The sequence below is a fragment of the Bos taurus genome, chromosome 11 (assembly GCF_002263795.3).
Source record: "Bos taurus isolate L1 Dominette 01449 registration number 42190680 breed Hereford chromosome 11, ARS-UCD2.0, whole genome shotgun sequence".
Classification (NCBI taxonomy): domain Eukaryota; kingdom Metazoa; phylum Chordata; class Mammalia; order Artiodactyla; family Bovidae; genus Bos; species Bos taurus.
Genome location: NC_037338.1, coordinates 12980731 through 13005192, shown reverse-complemented (window position 1 = coordinate 13005192; position 24462 = coordinate 12980731). Strand labels below are relative to the sequence as shown.

Below are 24462 nucleotides of genomic sequence, written 5' to 3'. Positions count from 1 at the left end.
TCAGAGTGGCTGGATCTGTGAAGACTGGAGGACACAGTCTTTAGGTGTGACCAGCATTTGGACAGGGCCACAGGCCCATTGGATAGGAACTGACTAGATCACTCTACTTGAGCCAAAGACCACCCCTCATCAGCATGAGAGCACACACACAGATGCGTGCACACACACACACACACACACACACTCACACACACACACTGTCCTTCCATGGTCACGTTTAACTGCCTCCTGCCAGGACCAAGGACAGCCTGGGTGCCCATTCCCGAGTCTGCTGTCCTTCATCCCGGGGAGAACTGATGCTCTAGCATCAGGGCAGACGGTTGGGTTTTCTGGACGTCAGGACCAATCTAATTGTTCCAGGTACTGGCCTTTGCCCACTGGTCACTGATGCCTGCTGATTCCCTTGGCAGGAGTGTGGAAGTGGGTGGGTGAGGCTTCTGAATGGCACCGGTTTGGTTTGAATGTTGCTTCCTCTGCTTCCACTAAGGATAGGTTACTTGTCTCTTTAGCAACTCTGTTACCTTATGAAAATTACTACATCCATGGGTCCTTGTAAGGAATGAAGACATAACCCATGTAAAGAAGTGATTCTGTTTTAATTGAACTTAGGATCCATCTAGGGATCTTGTTAAAATGCACACTTTTGATCTGATGTCTGAGTGGGGCTTGAGAGTCTTCATTTCTAACAGGCCTCCAGGGATGCTGACATTGCTGATCTCAGGACCGTCTTTGAGTAGCCAGGATGTCAGCTGCATAGAACATCCTGAAGATGAGGGAGGCAGTCATATCGGCCCCCTACTTGAATGAATGCCCCTCTGGGGGAGGGGGGCTGTCTCTTCCGGGCTGAAGGTGTGTGGCCAGGGTCCTAGAGAGGGAGGCAGGGAAAGGTGACATGTCCTCTCTGTTTCTTTGTGGGAGAAGGTGATCTTTTCTTCTAGTGATCCGTCTGATGGACCTGGCTCATGGGAGACCCCAGTCTGATTAGGAGGAGGGATATTTACATCTGAATGCAAATAAGCCCAACACAATCTGCATCTTTGAAGTACAGACTGAGAGTCATTCCAGAGTGACGGCATCTAATGAGGGGAGCTTCTTGGAGGAGGCCCTGGGGAGGCAGAGCTTGGAGGAACCCAGGACTGTGGGTGGTGGCCAGGTAGCCTTGCTGGTAATCTGACATTTCTAGATGTCTGGGCCCAAGGGCCAGGCCTATGGCGCCCCCTTGCCTCCTACTGCCCGTCCCCTGGCCCATGAGTCCACCAGCAGGCCGGGCCTCACTTGCCAGCTCCCCTCCTGAAGACGTCTCGCTGGAAGGCAGGCCCTGTCTGCTCATTAGCACGGGCAGCCTTTCCCTGAAACCTTCTGCCGGGGCCAAGCCTGGCTCCCTCTGCGGAGCGGGAGGCCCTGGCTCTGTCTGCTAATCGTCTGCTGTCTCCATCGCGAGCATTATTTTATTTTCGTATTATTCTTTTTCCAGCTAATATCCTGGCATTCCCAAAGACACCGGGTTTCATAATCTTCCTGGCGTTCCCAGGGAGCTGGGAAGCAGAGTACAAAGCTGCTATTATAGCGTGTTCCATCCAGCCTCCCTCTCCTCGCCCCACACCCCTCGCTGCCGCCGCCACCGCCACCGCCGGCTCCGACCCAGTCACCCCCTCCCGACGCCACCGGCCTCTCTGAGAACCCTGGTGACGGCTGCTGGGGATGAGCTCACAGAATCCATCCTGTGGCCCTTGCCCTGTGCCTGCCCTCCTTGCGCGAGGATTTTTCCAGAGCCCCGTCTCTGCGCTCGGCCTGCAGAGTCTGGAAGGGTTTTCTGAGATGCCTGAGCCTGGGCAGGGAGAGGAGGAGATGCAGATTCGGCCAGTGCACTCCTCACCCAGGAGATTTTTAGAGCTGGAAGGAACTCTCCATCTGGGTGCTTGACATTGGGTGCAGAGCTGTGAGTGTGCATGTGTGATCTGTGTGCATGTGTGTGTAAGCCTGTGTGTGGTGTGTATGGATGTATATGGTGTGTGCAGTGTGTGTCTGTGTTGGGTAAGGGTGAGGCCTATGATTTTCTCCAGTTCTCAAGAAAAGCAAGGGTCTCAAATAGAGTAAGAATTACTAAAATCTCTTTTGCCTTGTGCCAAAGACCAGGTTGAGAGCTATATGTTCATTGTCTCATTTCATCCTCACAGTGACCCCAGAAGGCTGGATTTTATGATTATACCCATTTTATAGTTGGGGAGACGGAGGTTCTGGAACTACGCTAATAGCCAGGTGTGGCTATTTAAATTTACATTTAAAGTGATTAAAATAAGAAAATTCAGCTCGCCAGTCACACTGGCCACATTTCAAGAACTGAACTGCCATGCCTGGCTAGTGGCTACCATTGGACAGTATAGAACAGTTCTGTCTTTATGGAAAGTTCTGTTGGACAGTGCAGCTCTAGAACTATGAGCCCTAATGTGATCCCAGAAGAAACGGGCCTGAGAAGGTGTTTGCCCTGCAGCACGGCATGGTCAGTTCTAGAACCAAGGCCAGGCTTCTCAGGTTCATCTCCCCACTGCTGTTAGGGCATGAAGTCCTCCCTCACAGAGGACCCTTGAGTGGGGTCCCAGGGAGCTTCCTGGGCAGGGTGCAGCCCCCTCCTCATCTTGTAGCCAGGCAGCGTGCCCTCTCTGGGCAGTTGGAACCACTGACTCCAGCCATGAAGCCTCCAATTGGTTGGCAGGGCCGTCTCTATGGGTCCTGACCTGAAGTGCGGAGGATCCATAGAGACAGGAATCCCCAGCACCAGTCAGGGGCAGAGAAGGGCAGCTGGGGAGTTGGAAATGGTAGGAAGGGGGTCAGGGAGAGGTTGGTGCCAGAGAGGAGTAATTTGGGGTTTGAACTGGCTGAAAAGGAGGTCAGATGTGGGTGGGGAGGGCAAGGCCCATCTCTGGACCTGGATGAAATCTGGTGTTATGTGCAGGGCACCTAGGCATACTTCCTAGAGTGGGTACTTTGAGTGAGGGCAGCTCCCGGGAGATGAGAGGCCTTGGCCTTATTAAGTGGCCAAGGCCCCTGGCTGGGTGTGTGGGCCATTGGAAGGTGGCTCTGTGTCTCTTGAATGTCCTTGTGGAGCACTTGTCACACCTGGTATTGTGCTGTGGGGAGAGTTGAGGGCTGCTGACTCCCTGCATAGAAGGACCACCTGCATGAATCCTCTAAATATGCAGACTTCGGGTCTATCTTGCTCAAGAGCTGGATGCTGAAGCCTGAGTGTGTCTGTTGAAACGTGTGTGTCCATGGACCTGAGACAGAATATCAGCACAGGGGCAAGCCTGGACCGGGTGTTCCAGTGGGGTGAATGTGACAGGCGTCCCCATGTGTGCCATTATACATGCATGAGGGTCTGCGTCCACAGTTGCTAGGGCGACCTTATAATTTATCATCTGGTCTGCATGCATGCTAAGTCGCTGCAGTCGTATCCGACTCTGCGACCCTGTGGACTGTAGCCCGCCAGGCTCCTCTGTCCATGGGGATTCTCCAGGCAAGAATACTGGAGTGGGTTGCTATGCCCTCCTCCCGGGGATCTTCCCTACCCAGGGATTGAACCTGTATCTCTTATATCTCCTGTATTGGCAGGAGGTTCTTTACCACTAGCGCCACCTGGAAGCCCATTGTCTGGTCTAGAGACTTAAAATTCATGCTGGAAAACAGGCTAAGCTCGGACCATTCCAGGCCAACCAGGATGTACAGTTGTCCTGACTACAGAGGCACTCTGGCATGGCCTGAAACCCATTTGAGTGTGCTCTGCAGACTTCAGAGACCTGGAAAGCCTGGAGGGACACACACGTACACACAAACACAGACACTCGCGCCAGCCCACACGTGGCATTGTGGATTCTCCAGGTTTCCTAATTCCACTCTCAAGTTCCCGGGGGGCCGGCCAGTAGCTTTGTAAGGAGTTTCACAGCTGCTTTCAAGCCCTGGCTCCAGCTGTAAATTAAATGGGGTTGCACACTCGCCTGCTATTCCACTTAAGGTTGCAATCAGCCCTGATTGGGAAGGGAGGGCTGTGTGTTCCAGAGCTTCCTCTTTCACAGGGTTCTCCTCCTCTGGCCTGGCCTGTGGGCCTGTGTGGGGTTTCCCTGGAAGCTGGGGCCAGGCAGCCAGGGCAGGGACGCGGGTGTGGACTCCCCAGGGCCTGACTTGGCACTTAGTCCCATCCTACACAGATCTCTGCTCAGGTGCTGAGCTCTGATAGGAAAGCAGGAGCTGGGAAGAGCCCTGAGGGGTCCCGGGAGATCCTGGGCTCTGCCAGCGGATTTCCCAGGCGACCTGGGGGAACACATGAATCTCCAGGCCTCAGCTTTCTCACTTAACTCACGGAGGTGCTAACAGCACAGCAAAAATAACCATCTCCCCTACAGAGTGGGCGCTGGCAAACGGCGGCCCGCGGCCCAGTCCGGCTCTCTGCCTGTTGGTATAGACAAGGCTGTGTTAGCGCGGCCACGCTCGTCCTTGTGCACGTGGCCTGCGGCTGTCGTCCGGCCGCCACAGCCACTGGGTGGCTGCAGCAGAGCCCTCGGGCCCTGTGTGGACAAAGCTGAACTGTTCTAGAGCCCGCGCTGCGTGCCAGGCAGTGCCCTCTGCCCTGTTCGTGTGCCGTCTCAGTTAGGCCTCCTGACAATCCTAAGAGGTAGGTGTTTATCGGTGCTCCCATTTTACAGAGTAGCAAACTGAGGCACAGAGGAAACAAGCAACGATTCTTTTAGCGGTATTTCCTCAAGTAATAATTCTTTTTCACACCTGAACATTATGGAAAATCTTGCGGATAGTGGTGGGGTTGTACAGGGCTTAGAGCGCTCTTCTCTGTATCTCCATTTGTTGATTGCGTGTCCCAGCAGAGCCCAGGTGAAGAAGAGATCCTGGCGGGTCACCTGAGGCCTGTCTGTTGTACAACTGGCTCTCTGGAAAAAACATTCAGAGAACAAATCCAGCTCTATCTGCAGCATTTGCCGATATGGTGTAACTATCCGTGCCATGGCCAGTTTCAAGCTATCCATGTGAAGTCACAGACCGTGGGTATGGAGGAGACGGGCGCAGCTCACCGCCACACAGCGTTTATACAGTTTCCACCTCACAGACACGCGAGATGGAAAGCGTGTCAGGAGCAGGTTCACAAAGGTCGTGGGGTAATTTGGAAGTGATGAGTTGGAGGATTTATTGCCTTTCTTTTAAAAATAATTTCTGAAGTTACACGTTCATATGATTTAATTTTTACAAATGGCTGTGTTTAACAAATGGCTTGCGAATGGCCGGAGATTTAATGATCTCCCCTGAGTCATGCCAGCCGGCTCCAGCTCCTGCTGCTCTCGAGGGTTTCCTGATCCTGTCTACTTAAAGCAAGAGATGGGGGCTCCCCATTGCAGCACGCTTCCTGTCTCTTTGGCTCCATCCTACGAGGGAACTGAGTCCTTCCCATAAGGTGGAGGTGGGGTGCGGCTGGCCCCTGAAGCCCATAATCTTGACTCTGCTGGAGCAGGGTCTCCCTGGGGGCCCCTGGAGCCACCTCGCAGGCTCCACCGTCTCCTGGCCGCCGTGAGCGTGGCTTCTGTGGTTCTGTCCCCCACTCACTGAGCCCTGCGGAGCCCTGCTGCTCAGCTTGTGTCTTTTTGCCGCATCCACCTTGACTCTGGCCCCTTCTGCTCCTCCCTGCCTCCACTTTCTAGATCCTGAACCAGACCTCTGGGCCCTGTGTGGGGGTGTGAGTGTTGTCAGAGGAAGGAGGCATGTGTGTGACAGCCCATGTGCAGAAAGACTTTCAGAAACACCAGTGGTCTGGTGCTTGGTCTTGGATCCCCTTTAGGTGGGTCAAGGAGTCCCCTTCCTAGGCTGCTTCTTTCCAGAGAACCTCCCTACCTCCTCCCGGTGTGGTGGCCGGGGTACCGGGACGTCTGCCTTCAGCAGAGGAGGTGGCTTGGCCACTGGCTCGGGGTGGGGGTGGCCTGAAGGAGCCAGGTATACCTGGGAAGGAGAGTTCCTCACCCTCCTGAGCTCAGGCACCTCCAGGGAGCCGAGGCCGCCAGCAGGGCAGCCGCGGGTTGGAGGCCGCCCAGTCCCTGGGTGAGCAGCAGGCTCCCTCCCACAGCTAGCCCCAAGACCGAGTGCGTGGCCACAGACCGCGTGGCTGCCAGCGCCAGCCTGGGAGTCACATCGGCATGAGCTATGGAGGCAGGAATGTGACTGTGGGAAACCCAATGCCCTGGGCCTGGCCTGGGGAAGAGTGTCAATGTAGAGTGGGGGTGAAGGTGGGTGGGTGGAAACCAGACCGTCAGCCGGCCCTGCAGCCTGGCTCTGCTCAGGGCTCTGTCTGAGTGAGAGCACAAGGAAGCCAGCCCTACTTCTCCCAACTCTGCCCTGCCCTGGCCTCACTCCTGTAGTCAAGTCTTCCTGATCTTGGGGGTGGGGGTCAGGCCTTCAGCGTGCTGCTGTTCCTCCTGTTCAGCACCCTTCTTTCTTCTCCTCCTCCTGAAAGCCTTCCTGAACAGGGGGCCCACTCTGTTCCATTCCAAATGGCCCCTCCTGGGGGGTAAGTGAGCCTACATCCCGCTCTTTCTCGGGTGACATCTGACTCTGAGCTCCAGGAGGGTGTGAGGTGCTGTCTGATGCAGTTTCTTTCCCTTTTCCTGGGACTGTAGACCCGAGCGCTGTGCACATACCTTAGGGTGGGGATGCTGGTGATCCATGTGATAAATCTTCGCTGGATGCTTACTAAGTGCCAGACGCTGGGTTGGGTGCCGGGGGATGAAGAAATGTGCGTGCCTTACTTACACACGTGGACAGATGGATGCAGCAGAGATGTCTGGAGAATTTGGGCAGGGGCTGCTGAGGAAGGCAGGGCAGTAGTCAAGGAAGTGTCCAGGCCTCTGATGACTGAGCTGAGGAAAGAACTTGTTAGCTTGTCTGGAGGGCATTCCAGGTGGTGAGAACAGCCAGTGCAAAGGTCCTGCGGCAGGGGGATGGTGGTGGATTCCAGAGTTAAAGTCAGAGGACCGGGATTAAGGCGGGGGAGGTATTTCTTAGCGTGAGACTGGTGAGATGGAAGAGTTAAACTGGCACCACTGAATCTGATTATGTGCCAGGTACCTGTCCAGGGCCGTGGTACATTTCATTTAATTTCCACCAGTGGCTCTCAGCTGAGGACAATTTATATCCCACGCCCACCCCAGGGAACATTTGACAGTGTCTGCAGATGTTTTTGGTGGTTACAGTGGAGAGCTGGGGGCAGCTATGGGCATCTAATATGTAGCTTCCAGGGATGCTGGTAAACATCCAATGTACAGGACAGCCCCCATAACAAAGAGTTATGCAACCCCAAGTGTCAGCAGTGCCAAGACTGGAAACCCCTGCATTTGCCTCAGTAGCCCATCGAGGTGAGTGTTACCACGATGGCCACTTCACGGTGAGGAATCAGAGTTTCAGGAACTGGATTTTCCGGTGGCATCCCCAGCTGCCTCCTCCGACCCATGTGGTGAGCTCCAGGCACATTCCCCCCACCTTCCCAGTGTGTGACATGGAGCTCGATGCCCGGGGGCTGACAGCCTGATGTTCTCTATGTCGAGCTTCAGGGTCTGTAAAATGAATGAGTTGCCCTGATGGTCTGCTCTGCGCATGCTCACTGCAGTGTCAGGGAGCTGCAGGTCGCTCTCCTGCCACACGGCAGTTGCCTGTGTTTGCCGGCATTGAGGACAGAGCAATGACAATCCCTGTTGTAAGGTGGTAAGGTGTTGGCAGGATTCCGAGGTGAGGATGGATGCTGAGGGTGGCACCTTGGGTCATCTCCGCTGAACCTTCACTGGTCTTCGCTTCTCCTCTCTGCTGACACCATCGCTATCTCAGGGTGTCCATCCCTCAAATCAGTCTCCACCCAGAAATTTTCTTTAGCCCCAAATAATTCTCTCCAGAAAATATGAGATAGGAGAGGCACTCACAGAGACGGGGACTCAGGCCTGGATTTTATTCCTTGATCAGTAAATGTTTGCCGAGGGCTTCTCTGCTCCGGGCGTTGCAGCAGGCCCTGTGGACATGGCAGTGCCCTTGTGAGGTTTGCATTCTACAGCCCGGGGAGACAAGAAACAAAAATGTTCATATAGCAAACACGCAGGGTGGTGAGTGGTGTGAGGAAAAGGAAAGCTGAAGAGAGTAGAGGGCTGTTTTGTGGGGTTGGGGTGTGTGGGCTGGGTGTGCGGTGGTGTGGATGTGCGGTGGTGTGGATGTGAGCATGGCTTTTGACATTCGGACGGGGGTGGCCTCTCTGGGGAGCTGACATTTGATGTCTCCACAAGCAGCAGTACCCCTTTTCCAACTGGAATGTGGGAAAGACCTGGCACAAAGCACGTGTTTAATAAACACAAGCGGAATGTCAGAGGGGAGGGCAGGCGGGAGGGAGATGCTTCCCAGAAGTTCCCAAACCAGCTTTTCATGAGGCTGCATGGTTTGCTTTGAGAGAAATTCCCTGAACCTGAGCTGTGCACGTCCACACGTGAAAGCCGAAAGTACTCTTCCAAGTGGAAAAAGCGTGGCGCTGGATTATCTGTGTTAATGCACAGGTTGATCCCCTGACCTGGGCGATGGCTGGCCTTCATCATCAGCTCTCCCCAGAAAGGTGTGTGCTCATTCATTCATTCATTCACTCTTCCTCCAGTTACTCCTTGAGCACCGCTGTGGGTGAGGGTTCTGCTGGGTACACGGTGGGAACTGCTCAGAGCTCTCTGTGAGAGGGGCAGAGAAGGAAAACAGAGATTTACAATGGAAGGTGGTATATGTAGTAAGGGAAAAATGTGGGGTTCTGTGGGAGCACCTAGGAGGTGCCCAACTCCCAGCAAGGTGACCTTGAAGGTGAGACTGGACATCTGAGGAGATAGACAGGGAAAGAGTAGGGCAGAGTGAACACTGCAAGGGGCCTGGGGTGGGAAGGGGGCCCTGGGGGTGGTTTGCGTGTGGAGGCAGCAGGGCTCTGGGCCTATGGGAGTGAGTGTCCTGACTGCAGCGGACTCAGTGCAGAGGCTGCAGCCAGACTGGGAGGAGGGCTGGCCCCCACTCTGCTCCCAGGGTCTGAAGGGGATGTGTGAAGAGCCCAGGTGCCCCTGGGAGGGTCATGGGGCCGGAGGATATAAAGCCACTGGCTGCTGCGTGGGTAGAATTCTGCCCAGTGTGAAAACCAGGCTGACTTCAGGACTGGAGCTCTTCGGGGTCACTGAGCTTAGCGGGGGCCCCTCAGCCCGGCTCAAGGTGTGTCTGTTGCCCTGGTTCTCCCAGCTTCTTCCCACCCTTGGCAGCAGATGGGGATGGGGGTGGACAGAGGCCCTGTGGACCAGGGTGGATGGCTGCGGGCCCCTTCTGAAGGATGGGCGGATGGAGGCGCCTCGGCAGCATGAGGGCCATTCCTGGAGGAGCGCGGTTCTGCCTCTGGAGGGTGTCACCATCGGTGCCAGGGCCTGCCAAGGGCCAGGACTGAGCTGCTTCTGAGGCACCTGGCCCTGGCCTTCGTGGAAACCCCAGGGAGGAGGACGCTTTTCTTCATCACAGGCCGGCAGCCCTGCCTTTGGACGGAGACCCAGAAAGTGCTGCCGAAGGCCCAGCCACAGGCCGTTCAGTGGGGCATGGACGGCCCTTGCTGGCCCCCGGCGGGGAGAGGAATCGGGGGCCCGTGGCTGCCAGAGGTGGCTTCCCTCCTGACACTCCCCTCAGCGCCCTACTTGTGAGTGGAGTGCGTATGTGTGTGTGGCTGGCTGAGATGAGGGGCTACAGAGTCCCTCCAGACTCTCCCCCCGCCACCACCCCAAGGTTATGAGCTGCTGGGGGCGCTGAGCCCTGTGGCACCTGGGGGCTGGCCGCACCGTTTCTAGCTTCCTGACCTGCTTTCCTGGGCGTCCCTGCACCTGATGGGCCCCGAGTCGGGCCCCGCCTGCGGCCTTTTAGACCCTGTTACCAGACCCGTTAGCTGCTGGACTTGGCAAGGGTGGCGGGGCCGGTGCTGCAAGGCCGGGCTCACACCTGCCGAGACCGAGGATTGTAAACGTGGTGGCTTTTGGGCTCTCACCTGTGCGCTGTGTGACCCCCTCCCTGCTCTCCTGTGTGTGTGTGCACATGTGTGGATGTGTGTGTGTGTATGCACGTGTGTGTGTGTGTGTGTCTGTGTGTATTGAGAGAGACTGACTGCTTGACTCACTGATTTTGATTTCTTCCGGGACTGTGGCTCTGTGCTGAAATGTCCACTTTTCCAGCTCCTGGAATAATTTTGAACAAATACAGGATATATGAATACCACCCCTGAGCACAATTACTGACTTCATAGTTTATGACCTCTCCCCTCACCCCACCCCATGCTTTATTTCTCTCATAAGATCATTAATAGCAAATATTTATTGATTTATTATGTGCCAAGTTGTGTGCCAACACAGCATATAATTCATCTTCTTAACAATCAGGCAGCCTATGAGACACACTGTAGAACTCTCCCACACTCACAGATACTTGGCGCTTCCCTGGTGGCTTAGATGGTAAAGAATCTGGCTGCAGTGTAGATTCTGGGTCTCCTGTAGGAGACCCAGGTTTGATCCCTGGGTCGAGTCAGGAAGATCCCCTGGAGAAGGAAATGGCAACTCACTCCAGTATTCTTGCCCGGAGGATTCCATGGACAGAGGAGCCTGGTGGGCTACAGTCCATGGGGTCACAAAGGGTAGGACATGATTGAAGGGGACAGGTGTCCAGGGAGGCTTCTTGGACCAGGGGCCTGGAGCTAGGCCCTGAGGGTGGGCACGGTTTGGAGAGGAGGAGCATGTCAGTGGCCGCGCCTCTTGTATTTGGAGGTGTGGGTTGGGGTGGGGGGTGGGGGTGTAACTGCAGGGCCTGGGGAGAGGTGGAGATTCCTGGGAACTGGCTGCTGCTGGGTAGAGGGCAGTGTAGCCCAGCAGAAAGGCCTTGGGGAGTGGCTACGCTGGGTGGGCCTGGGTGGGGTGAAAAGGCCATGGGAAGGGAGGCTGGGTTTTCTTTCAAGGGTGGGCGTGCTTGGGTTTTGGAAAGAGGGACTGGAGCAGATGACAGTGTGAGGAGAGGGGAAGGGCCATGCAGAGGGATGGCAGAGGAAGGCTGTCCAGCTCTCCCTGGCCCTTCTGCTGGGCTCCTGCCATGAGAGGCTGGTGGAACTTATGTCCTAGAAGGCCAGGTCTGGAAGGGCGGGCTGCCGTGTGATTGGCACAGTTCCTGTTTTTTCCGGGGGCCTTGACTCCTGCTGGGGCTCATCCTCGATGAGGGGGTGCCATGTGGCAGAGGCGGTGGTGGAGGGATGCAGGGCACCGGGAAGGCGATTTATGGCCCAGTGGCCAACGAGGACAGGGGCGGGGACTGAGCATCTAGGTTGATGCAGAGCTTCTGAGCCTGAGTGTAGATGCCCACCCCCCCCATGCCCTTGTCCCCAGCCTCAGGCTCCTCTGACCCTCAGCACAGTGGGAACTGGTAAGAGATGAGAAGACACAGCGCAGCTTCTCTGCAGAGCTGGGGACCCAGCTGCGTGCCTGTGTGTCCCCACACCAGCCCTGTGTCCAGGCAGGGGAGGACAGAGATGCTGTTTGAGGCCCTCCAGACGTGGGCTCCCCATAACCCCTACCCTGGGCAGACCCCTGATGGATTCCACCCTACCCCAGAGAGCCCCTTGAGTCCCTTCTTCTATCGAACTTTAACCTCTTGGGCTGGAACAACTCAAAACCCCCTTCTGGCTTGTCGGGTCTCCGCTAGAAAGGGAGAGGCTTTTCCCTGTGGACTTGACATTGGGATCTGGAGTGAAATTAGCGCTTTAGAGCCTTGTCTAAAGGACCTTGGAGACCTGACTATCTGAGCCAGTCTCCCCACCACCCCCAGCCTCTGGGGTCAGAATCTGCTGTGACCAGCTCTGTGTCTCCAGGGTGGCGTGGTGGACGACAGGAGTGAAGATTCCGTGTCCGTCTCCACCTTGAGTTTTGGTGTGAACAGACCCACGATTTCCTGCATCTTTGACTGTAAGTGATGTTTGGAGGTATCTACAGGGGTGACACGGATGGGTCACCCTACGTTCCTGGGTGTGTGGGTTGCGTGATCAGGTGTATGTGTGGGGGCTGTGGAGAACTGCGTCTGTGTTGGTGGGTCAGTGTCGTGTGTGTGTCCGTGTGTGGTATATGTGTCAGTGCTGAGCCTGAAGTCCAGCACTCAAGGCACGGTGGTTCATTTGACCCCTTCCCCCTTCCCTGCCCCCTTCCCAGTGCTCACCAGGCCCAGGACACATTGTTCTGTGGCTCCGCCTTTGGGCTGTGGTCTGCTCTCCTGATCCTGAGAGTGTGGCACGTGTAGTCTCTTTCGTCCAGCCCCTCTGTCCACTGCTTTCTAGAGACGCGCTCCATCCTCCAGCCCCTGATCCTGTCACCCCCAGCCCCTCACTCGGCATCTGTTTCTTCTCTGGTGCAGATGGGAACCGCTACCATCTACGCTGCTACATGTACCAGGCCCGGGATCTGCCTGCAATGGACAAGGACTCTTTTTCCGGTAGGTGGGGGGAGTGGGGAGAGCTGGGGACCAGGGACTGAGAGCTGGGAACAGAGGCGTAGGGCCTTCGGCCCACAGGGAACGTGGCCTGGGCTTCCCCTGATCGAGGCGGGGTGCTGTGTCTGTTGGGTTTGTGGAGGTGGGGGCTGCTGTCAGCCCACTGTGTCTCCGGGTTGCAGGGGCCTGCTTGACCTCTGTGGGGTTTGGCTTTACTGGCTGTCGCCCCCTGAAAACCCCTCTGGCCTTGGCCCTGGGACACCCCTCTTTCTTGGCCTCCTGCAGCTTTCTGCTCTACCTGTTCCTGATCAACCACTTCACTGCCCCTTGAGCCTGATGCCCCCGAGGAGTTCCGTGTGTGTTTTCTTCTTTGGACACTGGGGTCCCCCTACCAACCCAGGAACTGCTCATGTCACGGAAACTTCCAGGTCTTCAGTTTCTAGAAGCCCCTTATACCACCCATATTTTCAGTGTCTCCCCTGGAAGACTCAGAGTCACCACAGTTCATCTTGTCCAAAACGAACTCCTTGGGCCCCCTTCCCCCAGATCCAGGCCCCCCTTTACTTCCTCCCTCGGTCCTGGCATCACATCAATGTGCCTGTACTGCCCATCAGGCTAGAAACAAGCAGGTGCCCAGCTCTGTTGATTCTGGCTCCCGAGTCTCAGAGACTGTTCCCTCCTGTTCAGCATTGTGGCTACTGTCTCGCACTGGCCATGGCCCTTTTATCTGAGCACTCTGGTCATTTCCTGGCCTCCCTGTGACCTTCCACACTAACCCAGACAGATCTGGTCATGTCACTCCCCTGATTTCAAACAGATACTAATACATAAATGGGCTTCTTCCCTGGTGGCTCAGATGGTAAAGAATCTGCCTGCAATGTGGGAGACCTGGGTGCGATCCCCGAGTCAGAAAGATCCCCTGGAGGAGGGCATGGCAACCTGCTCCAGGCAAGACTTTGCCTGGAGAATTCCATGGACAGAGGAGCCTGGCAGGCTACAGTCCGTGGGGTCGCAAAGAGTCAGACACAACTTGGTGACTAACATTTTCACTTTCACAACACATAAATCCAGAACTCTTAAGTGGACAACTCCTTTGTGATCTGACTCTGCAGACCTCGCCAGTTTCATCTTTTCCTGGTTCTCTCTCCACTAGGCTCTGGCTGCGCCGGCTCTTGTCAAAGCTGTCTGGTTCTTCCGCGTTCCTGGCCATTGTGTCAGTGCCTGGAACACAGTCCCTCCCTATTCTTGGTCCAGTGAACTCCTACTCGTCTTTCAAGACCCAGCCCACATGCCCTCTGACCCTTCCCCAAGCCGAGCTGGTTGCTCCCCCTCAGTACTCGGTCAGGACCTTGCCAGCACCCCTCCCAGAGCCCTTACCCACTGCATAGATGAGTTGCCGTGTGTCTCTGTCACATTCTTTCCACCATGACTCTGAGCTCCTCAAGGAAGAGACCTGCACTTACCTTGAACCTGTAGCGCTAAAGAACTAACACCGAGTGCTTACTCTGAGCCCAGGCACGTTACTGGTGTTATTTCAGAACCCTTACAACTGTTCTATGAAGTAGGCTTTAACATCCCCATTTTACAGATGAAGAACCTGAGACTCAGGTAGGTTAACTAAATTGCTTGAGCTGAAATAGCTGACAAGTGATGTACCCCGCTTCCAAACGCTTGGTGCTTAATTGGGTGAACTGAGCTCCTCTGGGAGAGTGGCCTTCTGTTCATAGACTGGGACTCAGCTCACAGCCACCCATCCATGCCCCTTTCCAGGTCCTGCTCCTCCCCAGCCTGGGGAGCGACCTTGGTTCCTCCCCGGCAGCTGTACCTCCTCACCTTCCTCTCCTCTCAGTGACCTTTTTCTCTAGCTCTGTGTAGCCGGACTTGGGGTGGGTGGAGCAATTTCTCTTCTGTGCTTTGGGTTCAGGGTGCTGAGAGAGTGTGCACGCGCAGTGCAGGGGCGTTGGCAGGTGGGAGGGCGGTCTCTGCCACTGCAATTTCCTGGGAACCGCGGCCAGGATGCTTTCTGACACTCAGCACCTACTCTCAGGAAAAGAGAAGTGGCCTAATTCCCAGTCTTGCTTCCTCTTCCTTCAGGGGAGAGTGTGCGAGGTGGGGGTGCAGGTGTGGGAGGAGTGAAGTGGGGTGCAGGTGGAGGACCCCTTCTCCGTGGGCTGTACTGTGGCAGACCTGTTGGAGGGGAGCTCCCCTGGGGGACCCGCACCTCTGGGGACCGCAGGCAGGGTCAGCCTGGTACCGCCCGCAGGAGACGTAACACTTTCCATCCTAGCTCCACCCCCGCCCCCAAATAAACATCCCTTGAGTTTTGAGGGCACTGCCCAGGGCTTCCTCGGAGGCCACTGGCTTCTGAATGAAAGGCCTGATTGAGCAGCTGCTGGAAAGGAAAACAGCAGCCAACACGGGTGAACCTATAAAACCCAGAGTGTTTATTTTCACTCCCAAACCCTAAACCAAAGCAGCTTCTCCCCTGGAACTGACCCTGGGGCGGCTGGCGGCTGGAGGCTGCGCACGGCCACCGGCTGGCATTTCTCAGAGGAAACTCCTGTGTGCATCAGGCATGTCTGGGGCCGGGGGAGGGCCCGGGGCGGCAGAGTCTGTCACGGGTCCCACCTTCCAGCCGGTCTGCTGGTGTCTGCGGCCGTGAGGGCCCGCCTTGGGAAGCCCTCTGGCTTTTCTCCCAGTGGGGGCTCCCGTGGCCCTGGGCTCTGACCTCTGCTTGTCCGTTGTGGCGTGGCCTTGGGACTGTCCCAAGGCTGGTGCTGTGTTTGTTTTCTTCTCCTTGGCCGAAGGTGTGGGGGACATACAGGAGTTGCCCAGGAAACACTTGTTGAGTGACACTGAGCTCAGGTGGGGAGGGAGGCTTGTGGCGATATTGCTGTGCAGGGAGCCTGAGGATTTTGCCTCAGTGGGGTTTGCCTGGAGGGCCAGCACCAATCCTCTGGACCCCTGAAAGGGTGTGTGTGGCCTGTGTTTGTGTGGTTATGAGTGTGTGTGGCCAAGGTAGTGATTAGGTATAAAAAATGTGAACTGATGCTTACTTCAAATGACTTACATTGGGATAGGGTTGCCACTGCTGGGTGAGCATCTGGACTGTGAACTGGATCCATTTAGAATGGAGAAGATAGGACTCCAGACCTAGAAACCACACGTCCTCAACGCCATGCGTCATGGGCAGTAGCGTAGCTCTAACCAGCGCTCAGAGCTGAGTTGCTCATCACTATGGATGGATATTTCTTAAAGAGGCTTGGGGAGGACACTGTCTCCTTTGCCCAGTTATACTCCAGGGAGTTCTTCTCTGCTTTCTCCCCTAGCCTGGAACCACCTGTGTGGTTTGAGGGAGCCACAGGCTCTGCTTCCAGGGCTGCCACCACGAGGACCCCTGGGCAGCTCATAGACCAGGGCACCGCCCTTGGCTTGAGGCCCCAGAAATTCCTCCTTGCAAGTGTCATGGGTCAGTGGGCTCAGGGGCCGGGCTTGGTTAATGAAGAAAATGAGAGGCTTGAGGATCAAATGCCAAGTTATTAATTTCTGGGGATGGGGTGTCTGCCAACAAAGTAGAGAGTCCAGTGCTCTCTTTGCTGGCCTTATGGTTCCTGGGAGGTCAGAGCTACGTGCTAGTTGGGTGGTCCTGAGGGGTGTTGATGCCAGGCCAGGCCACAGTGAGGTCTGCTGAACTACGGTTGCCCCCTGGCTCAGGTCACCTCTGTGGGCCCCCAGGTCCAGACTCTGTCCTGAGTGGGGCTGGGGAGTCCTTGCTTGTGGGCTTCCTCTGTCTGGACTCCAGTCACAGCCCACCCCTCTCTTCTGAAGCACAGCTTTCTGTTAAGGTTGGCTCTGGCTGGGGGAATTCTCCCGATGAGCTTAAGAAGCTGTTTTCCAAGGTGCACTGGAGGCTTGTGAAACGCTCCACTTAAAAAGGGATCCTGAGTGAGAGAGGCTGGGGAACACTGCACGCTTAGCGATTTACAACGCACAGTGGCACTGAAGGCTCTGGGGTGGCTGCAGGGAAGGAGCCTGTGGAACTTGTTTAAGCGTTCCTTCATTCCCCCGAGAACGCGCCTTGCTTAGAGCATATTTTGGGAAACTGATCGACAGGATTCAATCCAGCTAGCTCGGTGTGAATCCGGGACCGTGTGTGGGCTGCCCGCCTGCCTTCTCCTTCGTCCTCCATTCCTGCAGCCCGGGGTGCTCCCTCCCTCGCCGCAGACAGGCTCGCTGTCCCCCCAGTGCTCTTTGGTGCCTTTGCCCATGCTGTCCTGGGTGCCTGGACGCCCCCTTCTCCTTGGTCTGTCTTGGTTACCTCCTTATTCTTAACACTTGGGGAGGCCTCCTTTGGAAGTATTGACTTGAGGCCACCAGGCTCCACAGCCTACCCCAGCCCCTAGTGCCTTGAACACTTTGCTAGGAAGCTGCACATCACTTGGGTTATAATTGATGTTTAGTTACCATTTCTAAGCAGCAGTCATGATCTTAAGAGTCTGGACCATGTCTCATGCGCCTTCATATTCAAAGCACTGTGCTTACCTACCACGTGCTGGTCAGTCAATAACTGTATATTGAACGATGGATTGCAAATAATGCTGGAGTGAACATCTTGGTTCATATAGCTTTTTGGTTAATTTGGATGATTCCCAGGAATATGGGAAACGGTGTAAACAGTTTTATGTTGTTCAAGGCATACGGCCCAATTGCTTTCCTAAAGGGTTGTTGAATTGCTTCCAGCAATAAAGGAGAATACCTATTTCATCAGCTATTCGCCAACACTGGATTTTATAAATCTAAACAAATTTTTCTTAATTTTATATGAAAAATACTGCTGTATTGTAGTTTTTCTTTGCATTGCCTTGCTTACTAGCAGTCTACTCCACCCTGTCTTAAGGGGCCTTTTACCCTGATCATGACAGGAAGAAGGAGCCCTGACTTGGAGTCAGGGAGTCTGGTCCCAGGCACGTGTCAGCAGGCACTGGAGACTTAGTCTTTCTGAGGCAAAGCCCCCTCTTCTAACAAGGGGTACAACGCCTCCTGTCCTGTCCCTCACCCTGGTGGTCTGAGCTGTTGGAGGGAGTGTATTGTGACTGGAGAAGGGTCCTCCTCGGAGCTCTGGGAATGTCGCAGAGATTGGGCACAGGGCTGCAGGTCCAGCAGTCACCTGTCTGGGGCCTCCCACGGTGTTGAATTCCTGTAGAACCCTTGTGTGTTCTTGGCTGGAGCTGCCCGGACAGCCTGTGGTCCTCCAGAGCTCCAATCCAGCTTCCGCCTCAGGGGGATCTCCGTGCGGCTTGGCAGGTGAGGCTGGAGGCTGATGCTAGCCCTCACCTACCGGCATGGCCCTGGGAAGAGCCGGCCTCTCCCCTGCCCTCCCCCTCTTCTTGAGACCTGCCTCCCTCCTCCTGGCTTTCCTGGAAGAGGCTTGTGTCTGTGCGTCTGTCTGGCTTCCCTTCATCTGACCACCTTGCTTCAGCAGCACCCCAGCCCCCCCTTGTTTCTTTTCTGTCGCGGGGCTGGGCCTTGTGCGGGAGAGGCCAGGCCCGGCACACAGTAGCCCAGTGTCTGAGGCCCCAGGCCTCCAGGCCTGCTCCTTACAATGCCTTTGTTGTGTGTTTTTTCCTCCCCTGGGCGGGCGGGGCGTGCGTGTGGGTCTGGGTGATTTTTGTTTGAAAGCCGCCCCCTCCCTCCCCCGTGCTGAGCTCATTGCCTGCGCTGATGGGGCTGCTGGAAGGAGTCGCCTGCGCGGGGGCCAGCGTGGGGGGGGCTGCCAATACCAATACAGCGTGCCCGGCCGCCACAATGTGCAATTGTGATCTCTGTGTAAACGCGGTCGGTCTGGGGCCCCCGTGCTTATAAAAATAAAGCGTTGGGAAGCACAGGGGGTGGGAACAAAAGGGGCTTTTTCGCTGGCTCTCTAATATGGTTTTATTTATCGGAACGCGCCCTCTTTCCCTTACTGGAACCGGGGAGAGGTTCTCTGCCGAGCTTGGAGCTGATGGTATCACAGCCAGACGGTTTCATTAAACGCACAGACGCCGTTGGGCCCTGCCAGGGGCAGAAAGGGAACGGCTCGGGCAGCCCTGCCAGGCTGGTGCATGGGAAGGGAGCCCCGTGCCAGGGAGGCCTCCACCAGGTGGAGGTGGTGAGAGGTGGACACGTCTCTCCTGCCCCTTCTTCTGCCAAGGTCCTCCCAATGCCCTCTTCTACTGCCAGAGTCAGGTTCAAAGCTGATTTCCTTCAGGAAGCCCTCCAGCATTGACCCCACTGTGCCTTTGTGCCTGAAGGTTGCGAACTGGTCTTAGCCTGGTGGCTGCCTCCCATTAGCCAAACCCAGCATTGTTCGGCCAGTGAGTGCCCGTAGCTTCTGCCTCCTAACTCAGATCCCCCCATCACCCTTAAAACTAGCCCCTTGGGCAACAGCCACAATCCTGTACCCTGTCCCTTGGTGGGAGTCCTCCTGTTGCTCACTCCAACTTTTCCACTCCTCGATGGTCACTGTCTGCCGCCTCCTGTAGTGGCTGTGGCATGCCGCCTGGTCTCTTTATGGACAGGGATCCTGGCTTGCCCCTCCCCATGGTGGGGAAAAGCTGTCTCCCCAGCTCAGCCCCAGAACCAGCTGGACATCTAGGCACTAGATGTCTGGTGTTGAGGCCATCTGAGGTCACACCGGGGCCATCCTGTGGGGTGCAAGGTGCTGCGGGATGGAGAAGGTGCTGAGTGTAGAGGGTTTGTGACAGGGCATTTGGGTTCAGCCCTGCCAGCCATTGGGCACCCAGCCTCCTGCACCCTCAGACTTCTCTGTCCACGTGGCCTCAGCATCTGGCACTTTGAGTCTTACAGAATGGCAGCACATGGACCTTGCCCCCTAATGAGAGAAGCTGGGAGAGCCCCTCCTCCAAGCCTTTCGCTCCTGTCCCAGATTATATGCACTCAGCCCCATGGGCCCTTCTCCTGCCTTGGTTCCCAAGTGTAGCCCTGAAAGGCAGCATCGGCACCACCCGGGAACTTGTTAGGAATGTCAGTTCTCAGGCCCCACCCCAGACCTGATGAAGGAGTCTCTGAGGGTGGGGCCAGCCTTCCAGGTGATATCTCTGCATCCTCACATTGGAGAACCACTGCCCTAGAAACTTCTCTAGTGACACCTTGGGACCAGGCAGATGGATGACTCCTGGTGGGTCCCAGGCCAGCATGACTGGGGCTGGCAGGTTAGAAAGGAGTTTGGGGGTGTCAGGAGCTGCTGGGATCTTGAGGTTCTCCTCACTGCCCCCCAGCTCCCAACAGCCCTCGAATCCCTTTGTTTCTCTTTAACTCCCCCACCCGTCTATGCTACCACCCCCTCTGCCTGCACCCTGGCAGCAGTTTCATAACTGGTCTCCCTGCACCCACTTGTGCCCCTTCCAGTCTGTTCTCCCGTGACAGCCAGCAGAAGCTTGCTGAAATGCAGACCTAGGCATGCCAGTCTACCAGCACCTCCCTCTCCACTCTACTCTGCCTCTATTGAGAAAGCTAGATTCCTCTCTTACACACCACTGTACCTCATTGCTATTCTTCAGAGCATGATCAAAATGGCAATTTTATGTTTTTTTTTGTATAGATTTTTGTATTGCTCCAAATGTGTTCTCAGTCTTTATCACCTAGCCCTGAGCTTTGCCTGCAGAAGGCACTCAGTAAATGCTTTCAGGATGAATGTCAATAATTCCAAACCATCTTGAAGATGTGTGTGTGTGCATGCGAAGTTGCTTCAGTCACGTCCCACTCTTTGTGACTCTATGAACTGTAGCCTGCCGGGCTCCTCTGTTCATGGGATTCTCCAGGCAGGAATACTGAAGTGGGTTGCCATGCCCTCCTTCTGGGCATCTTCCTAACCCAGGGGTTGAACCTGCATCTTGTATGTCTCCTGCATTAGCAGACAATTCTTTACCACTAGCGCCACCTGGGAAGCCCTGGATGAATGAATGAATGAATGAATAAATGAATGCACCATCCAGGCTCTTACCTCCTTCAACTATACTTTTGCCCCCAGCAACCAGTCTAGAAAGGAGCCCACAGGGGGAGCTCTCTGGATCTCTGGGCCTGCTCTCCTGGACCTTGGCCCCATCTCCCTGCAATTGTCACCAGCTTGACTCACAGAAGCCGGGGGTGGGGGGAGAGCCCCCCTGGGACATGTCTCCAGCCTGGACATTGCTGCTCCAGAGCGGCAGCCACAGCCCTGCTTCAGCTTTGTGGCCACATGACTCCTGAGCAGGCGACTCTCACGGTCTCTGCTGTGTCCTGTCTCCCTTCCCTATGCCCGGCCCACACAGATCCCTATGCAGTCGTCTCCTTCCTGCACCAAAGCCAGAAGACGGTGGTGGCTAAGAACACCCTAAACCCCACCTGGGACCAGACGCTCATCTTCTACGAGATCGAGATCTTTGGCGAGCCAAGCAGCATCGCCGAGCAGCCTCCCAGCATCGTGGTGGAGCTGTATGACCATGACACCTATGTGAGTCTGCCCGCCTCCCTCCCCCAGCCCTCATTGGCCACCCTCTCCAGAGCCCAGTGCCCGGGGGGAGATGCTGCTGTGAGGGATGGGTGCCCCGCCAGATGGGCGCTTCCCGAGGCTGGGGCTGGTGGCCTCTCCCCGACCCCACAGGCTGCAGAGTGGTGAAAATTTCAGAGTAATTACAGTGAATTGCTGGCAAGTGTGCTGGGCCCATGAGAGAGAAAGGGGACAGATCTGGCCAGGGTGCTTCACTGTGGGTTGGGAGCCTGGGTTTTTCTCTGTCTCTAGCTTGCTTATAAGATCCCAGGTGGGTTCCCCCTCCTCATCGGAGAGCTGCGTGGACTCCGCACATTGTACTGGGCTGAGTGGCCCCTCACATGGGGCTCCCAGTCCAGGTGAGAGCCGGGGCTCAGGGGCCACAGGGCAGGGGCTCCTCCAGGGAGCCAGCTTGTGACACAGGCTGGGTCCTCTCTGGGCACAGAGCAGCGGGTGGCGCTCTCCCACAGAACCTGCTGCGCTGGTGGGAAGGCTCTGCAGGCGTGCTGCCCAAATGAGGGCCACTTGCAGCGTGTGCTGCTGAGCAGTTGAAATGTGCCTAGTCCAACCGAGAAGACGGATTTTCCTTGTTTTTCAGTGTAATCCACTAACGTAAATTTAACCACTGGATGCTGCTGGCTCCTGTACTGGACAGGAAAAGTTCAGGAGGGAGAGAGTGGTGGGCTGGAATGTGACAGGCTCTGGGGAATGTGAGATTGAGGTGTTGGGATGAGGCAGTGGGCATTAGCACAGTACGAGGGAGGGCCAGGGCCGGGAAGGAAGAGCAAGGAGTAGAGGTCAGGGGATTGGAGGCGTAGCGGGGTCAGGGAAACCTTTTATAAAGGAGGGTTGGGATGCTATTGGGAGAGAGAGAGACGAGGTTGGCCAAGGCGTAGGTGGCCAAGAGGCTTTACCTGGGTAGCAGTGGATGAAAGGGAAGGGGCCTGAGTTTTAAAGATGTGTCCAGAAAGAGTTGCCATGCCTGGGTAGGATGGTGTGATGACCAGAGGGTGGCTGAAGGTGATGCCAATGAGGGCACCCCTACCAGGTGACAGCGGGCAATGCAGGCCTGGACCTGAGGCCGGCCTGCTGGCTCTGCCCTTGGAAGAAAAAGCTGGCTCCATGGGGGTTGAGCTGCTGGAGGAAGGGCCTTTTGGGGAAGAGCTCAGGGCCTGGAACCCTGGGGGCAGGAATGAGCGGGAGGCGGCAGGACTGCAGGGTTCAGGGCCAGGGGACGTCACAGAAGTAGGTGCAAGTGCTGGCATGGGGCGGGCGGGAGGCGACCGGGCTTGGTCTCTCTCTTCCCATAGAACCTCACCTCCACTTTCACCAGTGTCACGCAGATGTCACTCTCTGCCCTTCAGGCCAGTGCCTGCGAGGGACCCCAGTGGTAGAGCACCATGGCCTCTTCTGGGTGGGTGGGCCCCGGGGTCCTGCTTTTTGATAACATAGTCAGATGAAGTTGTACCTGTTGGCAAATATCCATTGCTCTGAGCTCCTGCGGTCCTGGCTGCCCGGGCTCTGCAAGGATGCCCCTCCCCCAGCCTCTCCATGACCCAGTGGCTAAAGGGCAACACTGGGCCCAGGGGAGCCTCTGGGACCCTCCCCACCGCTGTGGCTGGTGCCCACTCTGAGGGTCTGTGCTGGACTCTCACTCACTGAGGGGGACATCTAGCTGGTGACCACTCCAGATGGCTCTGGACAATGTCCCCAGCAGTGAGGTGACCACAGGTAGGGATGCCTCCCAGCCCTGGCCAGGATTTTTCCGGATGAGTGCCTTGGGCAAGCCACCAGGGCTTGTGATGGCTGCAGCACCATCTGGCTGAGACCCAGGTTCTGTCTGTGGCCCCTGTCCTGGGGAAGCTAACCATAAGGCTGGAGTTCACAGGTCAGCAAGGTCCCAGGGGTCCACATCAAAGGGCTGAGCTTGGGCAGGGCTGTGGGTGATGGCTGAGAAGAGCAGAGTGCAGCAGGGTAGGGGAGTAGCCAGCATAAAGGCTGGGGTGAGGCCAGCTGAGGGCAACAGCCAGGGTAGAAAATGTGTGGGAAGGGATGAGACAGGGGCACGAGCAGGCTCCAGTGAGCGGCCCTCCATGCCAGGAGGGGTTCAGACCTCATCCTCTAGGCATTGCAGGTCATGGAAGGCACAGAGCAAAGGAATGAAAAGATGCAAACATCATTTTAACAAGATGCATTTAATTTGATGAGCATGATCACAGACTCCCCATGTGGAAGCTGGAGGAGGAGGGGGAATCTGAAGGTGAAATGAATAGGAGACACAAAAGTCCCGGGAAATGTCAAGTGCTTGTATTGCTGAGGACATTCGAGAAATGCTAGGTGGCTATCACTTTTGACTCTAATGAGCTTAGAGCTTGGTTAAATTGAAGCAAGGTGAATGCTATTTGGACAAACAGAGGGACTCCGAGATGGGAGTCAGCTCTAGCAACAGTGGCAGGAGGCCACTCACATGTTTTCCTCACATCCTTCTAAGGGAGGCAGAACTTACCATTTTGCACCAGGGGCTGCCCCGGCTCTGAGGCCCTTTCCAGTTCAGGTGGCCAGGTGTAGGTCTGGTGACAACTCTGAGGCCACCAGCCCCGGGGCTGGGGGACGCTGACTCTCCTTCTCCACGCTTGGTCTAGGGTGTAGATGAGTTCATGGGACGTTGCATCTGTCAGCCGAGTCTGGAACGGACGCCTCGGCTGGCCTGGTTCCCGCTGACGAGGGGCAGCCAGCCCGCCGGTGAGCTGCTGGCCTCTTTTGAGCTCATCCAGAGAGAGAAGGTGAGGCTGGTCCACGTCCGGATTCAGGAGGCCCAGGTCTGGAGCGCCTGGCCGGGGAGGGTGGGAGGCCCAGTGAAGGGATGGTGTGATGGAGGGGAGGGGCCTCGGATACATTCTTCCCTCACCAAGGGCCTGCGTTTAGTGGAGAGCGCTGAAGGGCCACCTCTGGATCTCCTGCCGGAACCAGTTTTGTCCATCTTTTCTGAGCCCCAAATCAAGAGGCGATCTACACTGGGGCAGAAAGTTGAAATCTGAACTGTGTTCAAATGTCTGAGTCCTCTGGTCATTGCATGTGTTTTTCCTGACACGGTTTCTGGGAGAAAGACCTCTGTCATCTGGTTAGGGGGCCTAATTGTCCCGGGGAAGGGGACTTCAGGGACAGGGCAGGACAGGATGTCTGTTCTAGTGCTGGCTCACCACGGCCTCGCTGTGTGACCCTGGCCAGCCACTTCCCTGCTATAAAATAGGGGGTTTGGGTTAGAGCCATGTCTTCAAATTTGCTCTTAGTGTGATGTGAACCTCTAAAATGTAAGCTGGTCAGAAGTGAGGCTGCTGTGGTGGAAGTGTCTGGAGGGGACATGGCATACTGCTAACCTGGCTTCCCCTGCA

The 24462-nt window shown here is 56.1% G+C and overlaps 1 protein-coding gene across 3 annotated transcripts in view; it reads left to right on the top strand.

The window, feature by feature from the left end:
* DYSF (dysferlin) overlaps nucleotides 1–24462 on the top strand; it is a 224302-nt gene that overhangs the window by 118677 nt on the left and 81163 nt on the right. For all 3 annotated transcript variants that reach the window (NM_001434948.1, NM_001102490.3, NM_001434947.1), the window contains 4 exon segments: nucleotides 11933–12026; nucleotides 12469–12546; nucleotides 20853–21034; nucleotides 23713–23853. In NM_001434948.1, coding sequence (NP_001421877.1) covers nucleotides 11933–12026; nucleotides 12469–12546; nucleotides 20853–21034; nucleotides 23713–23853 — 495 coding nt within the window.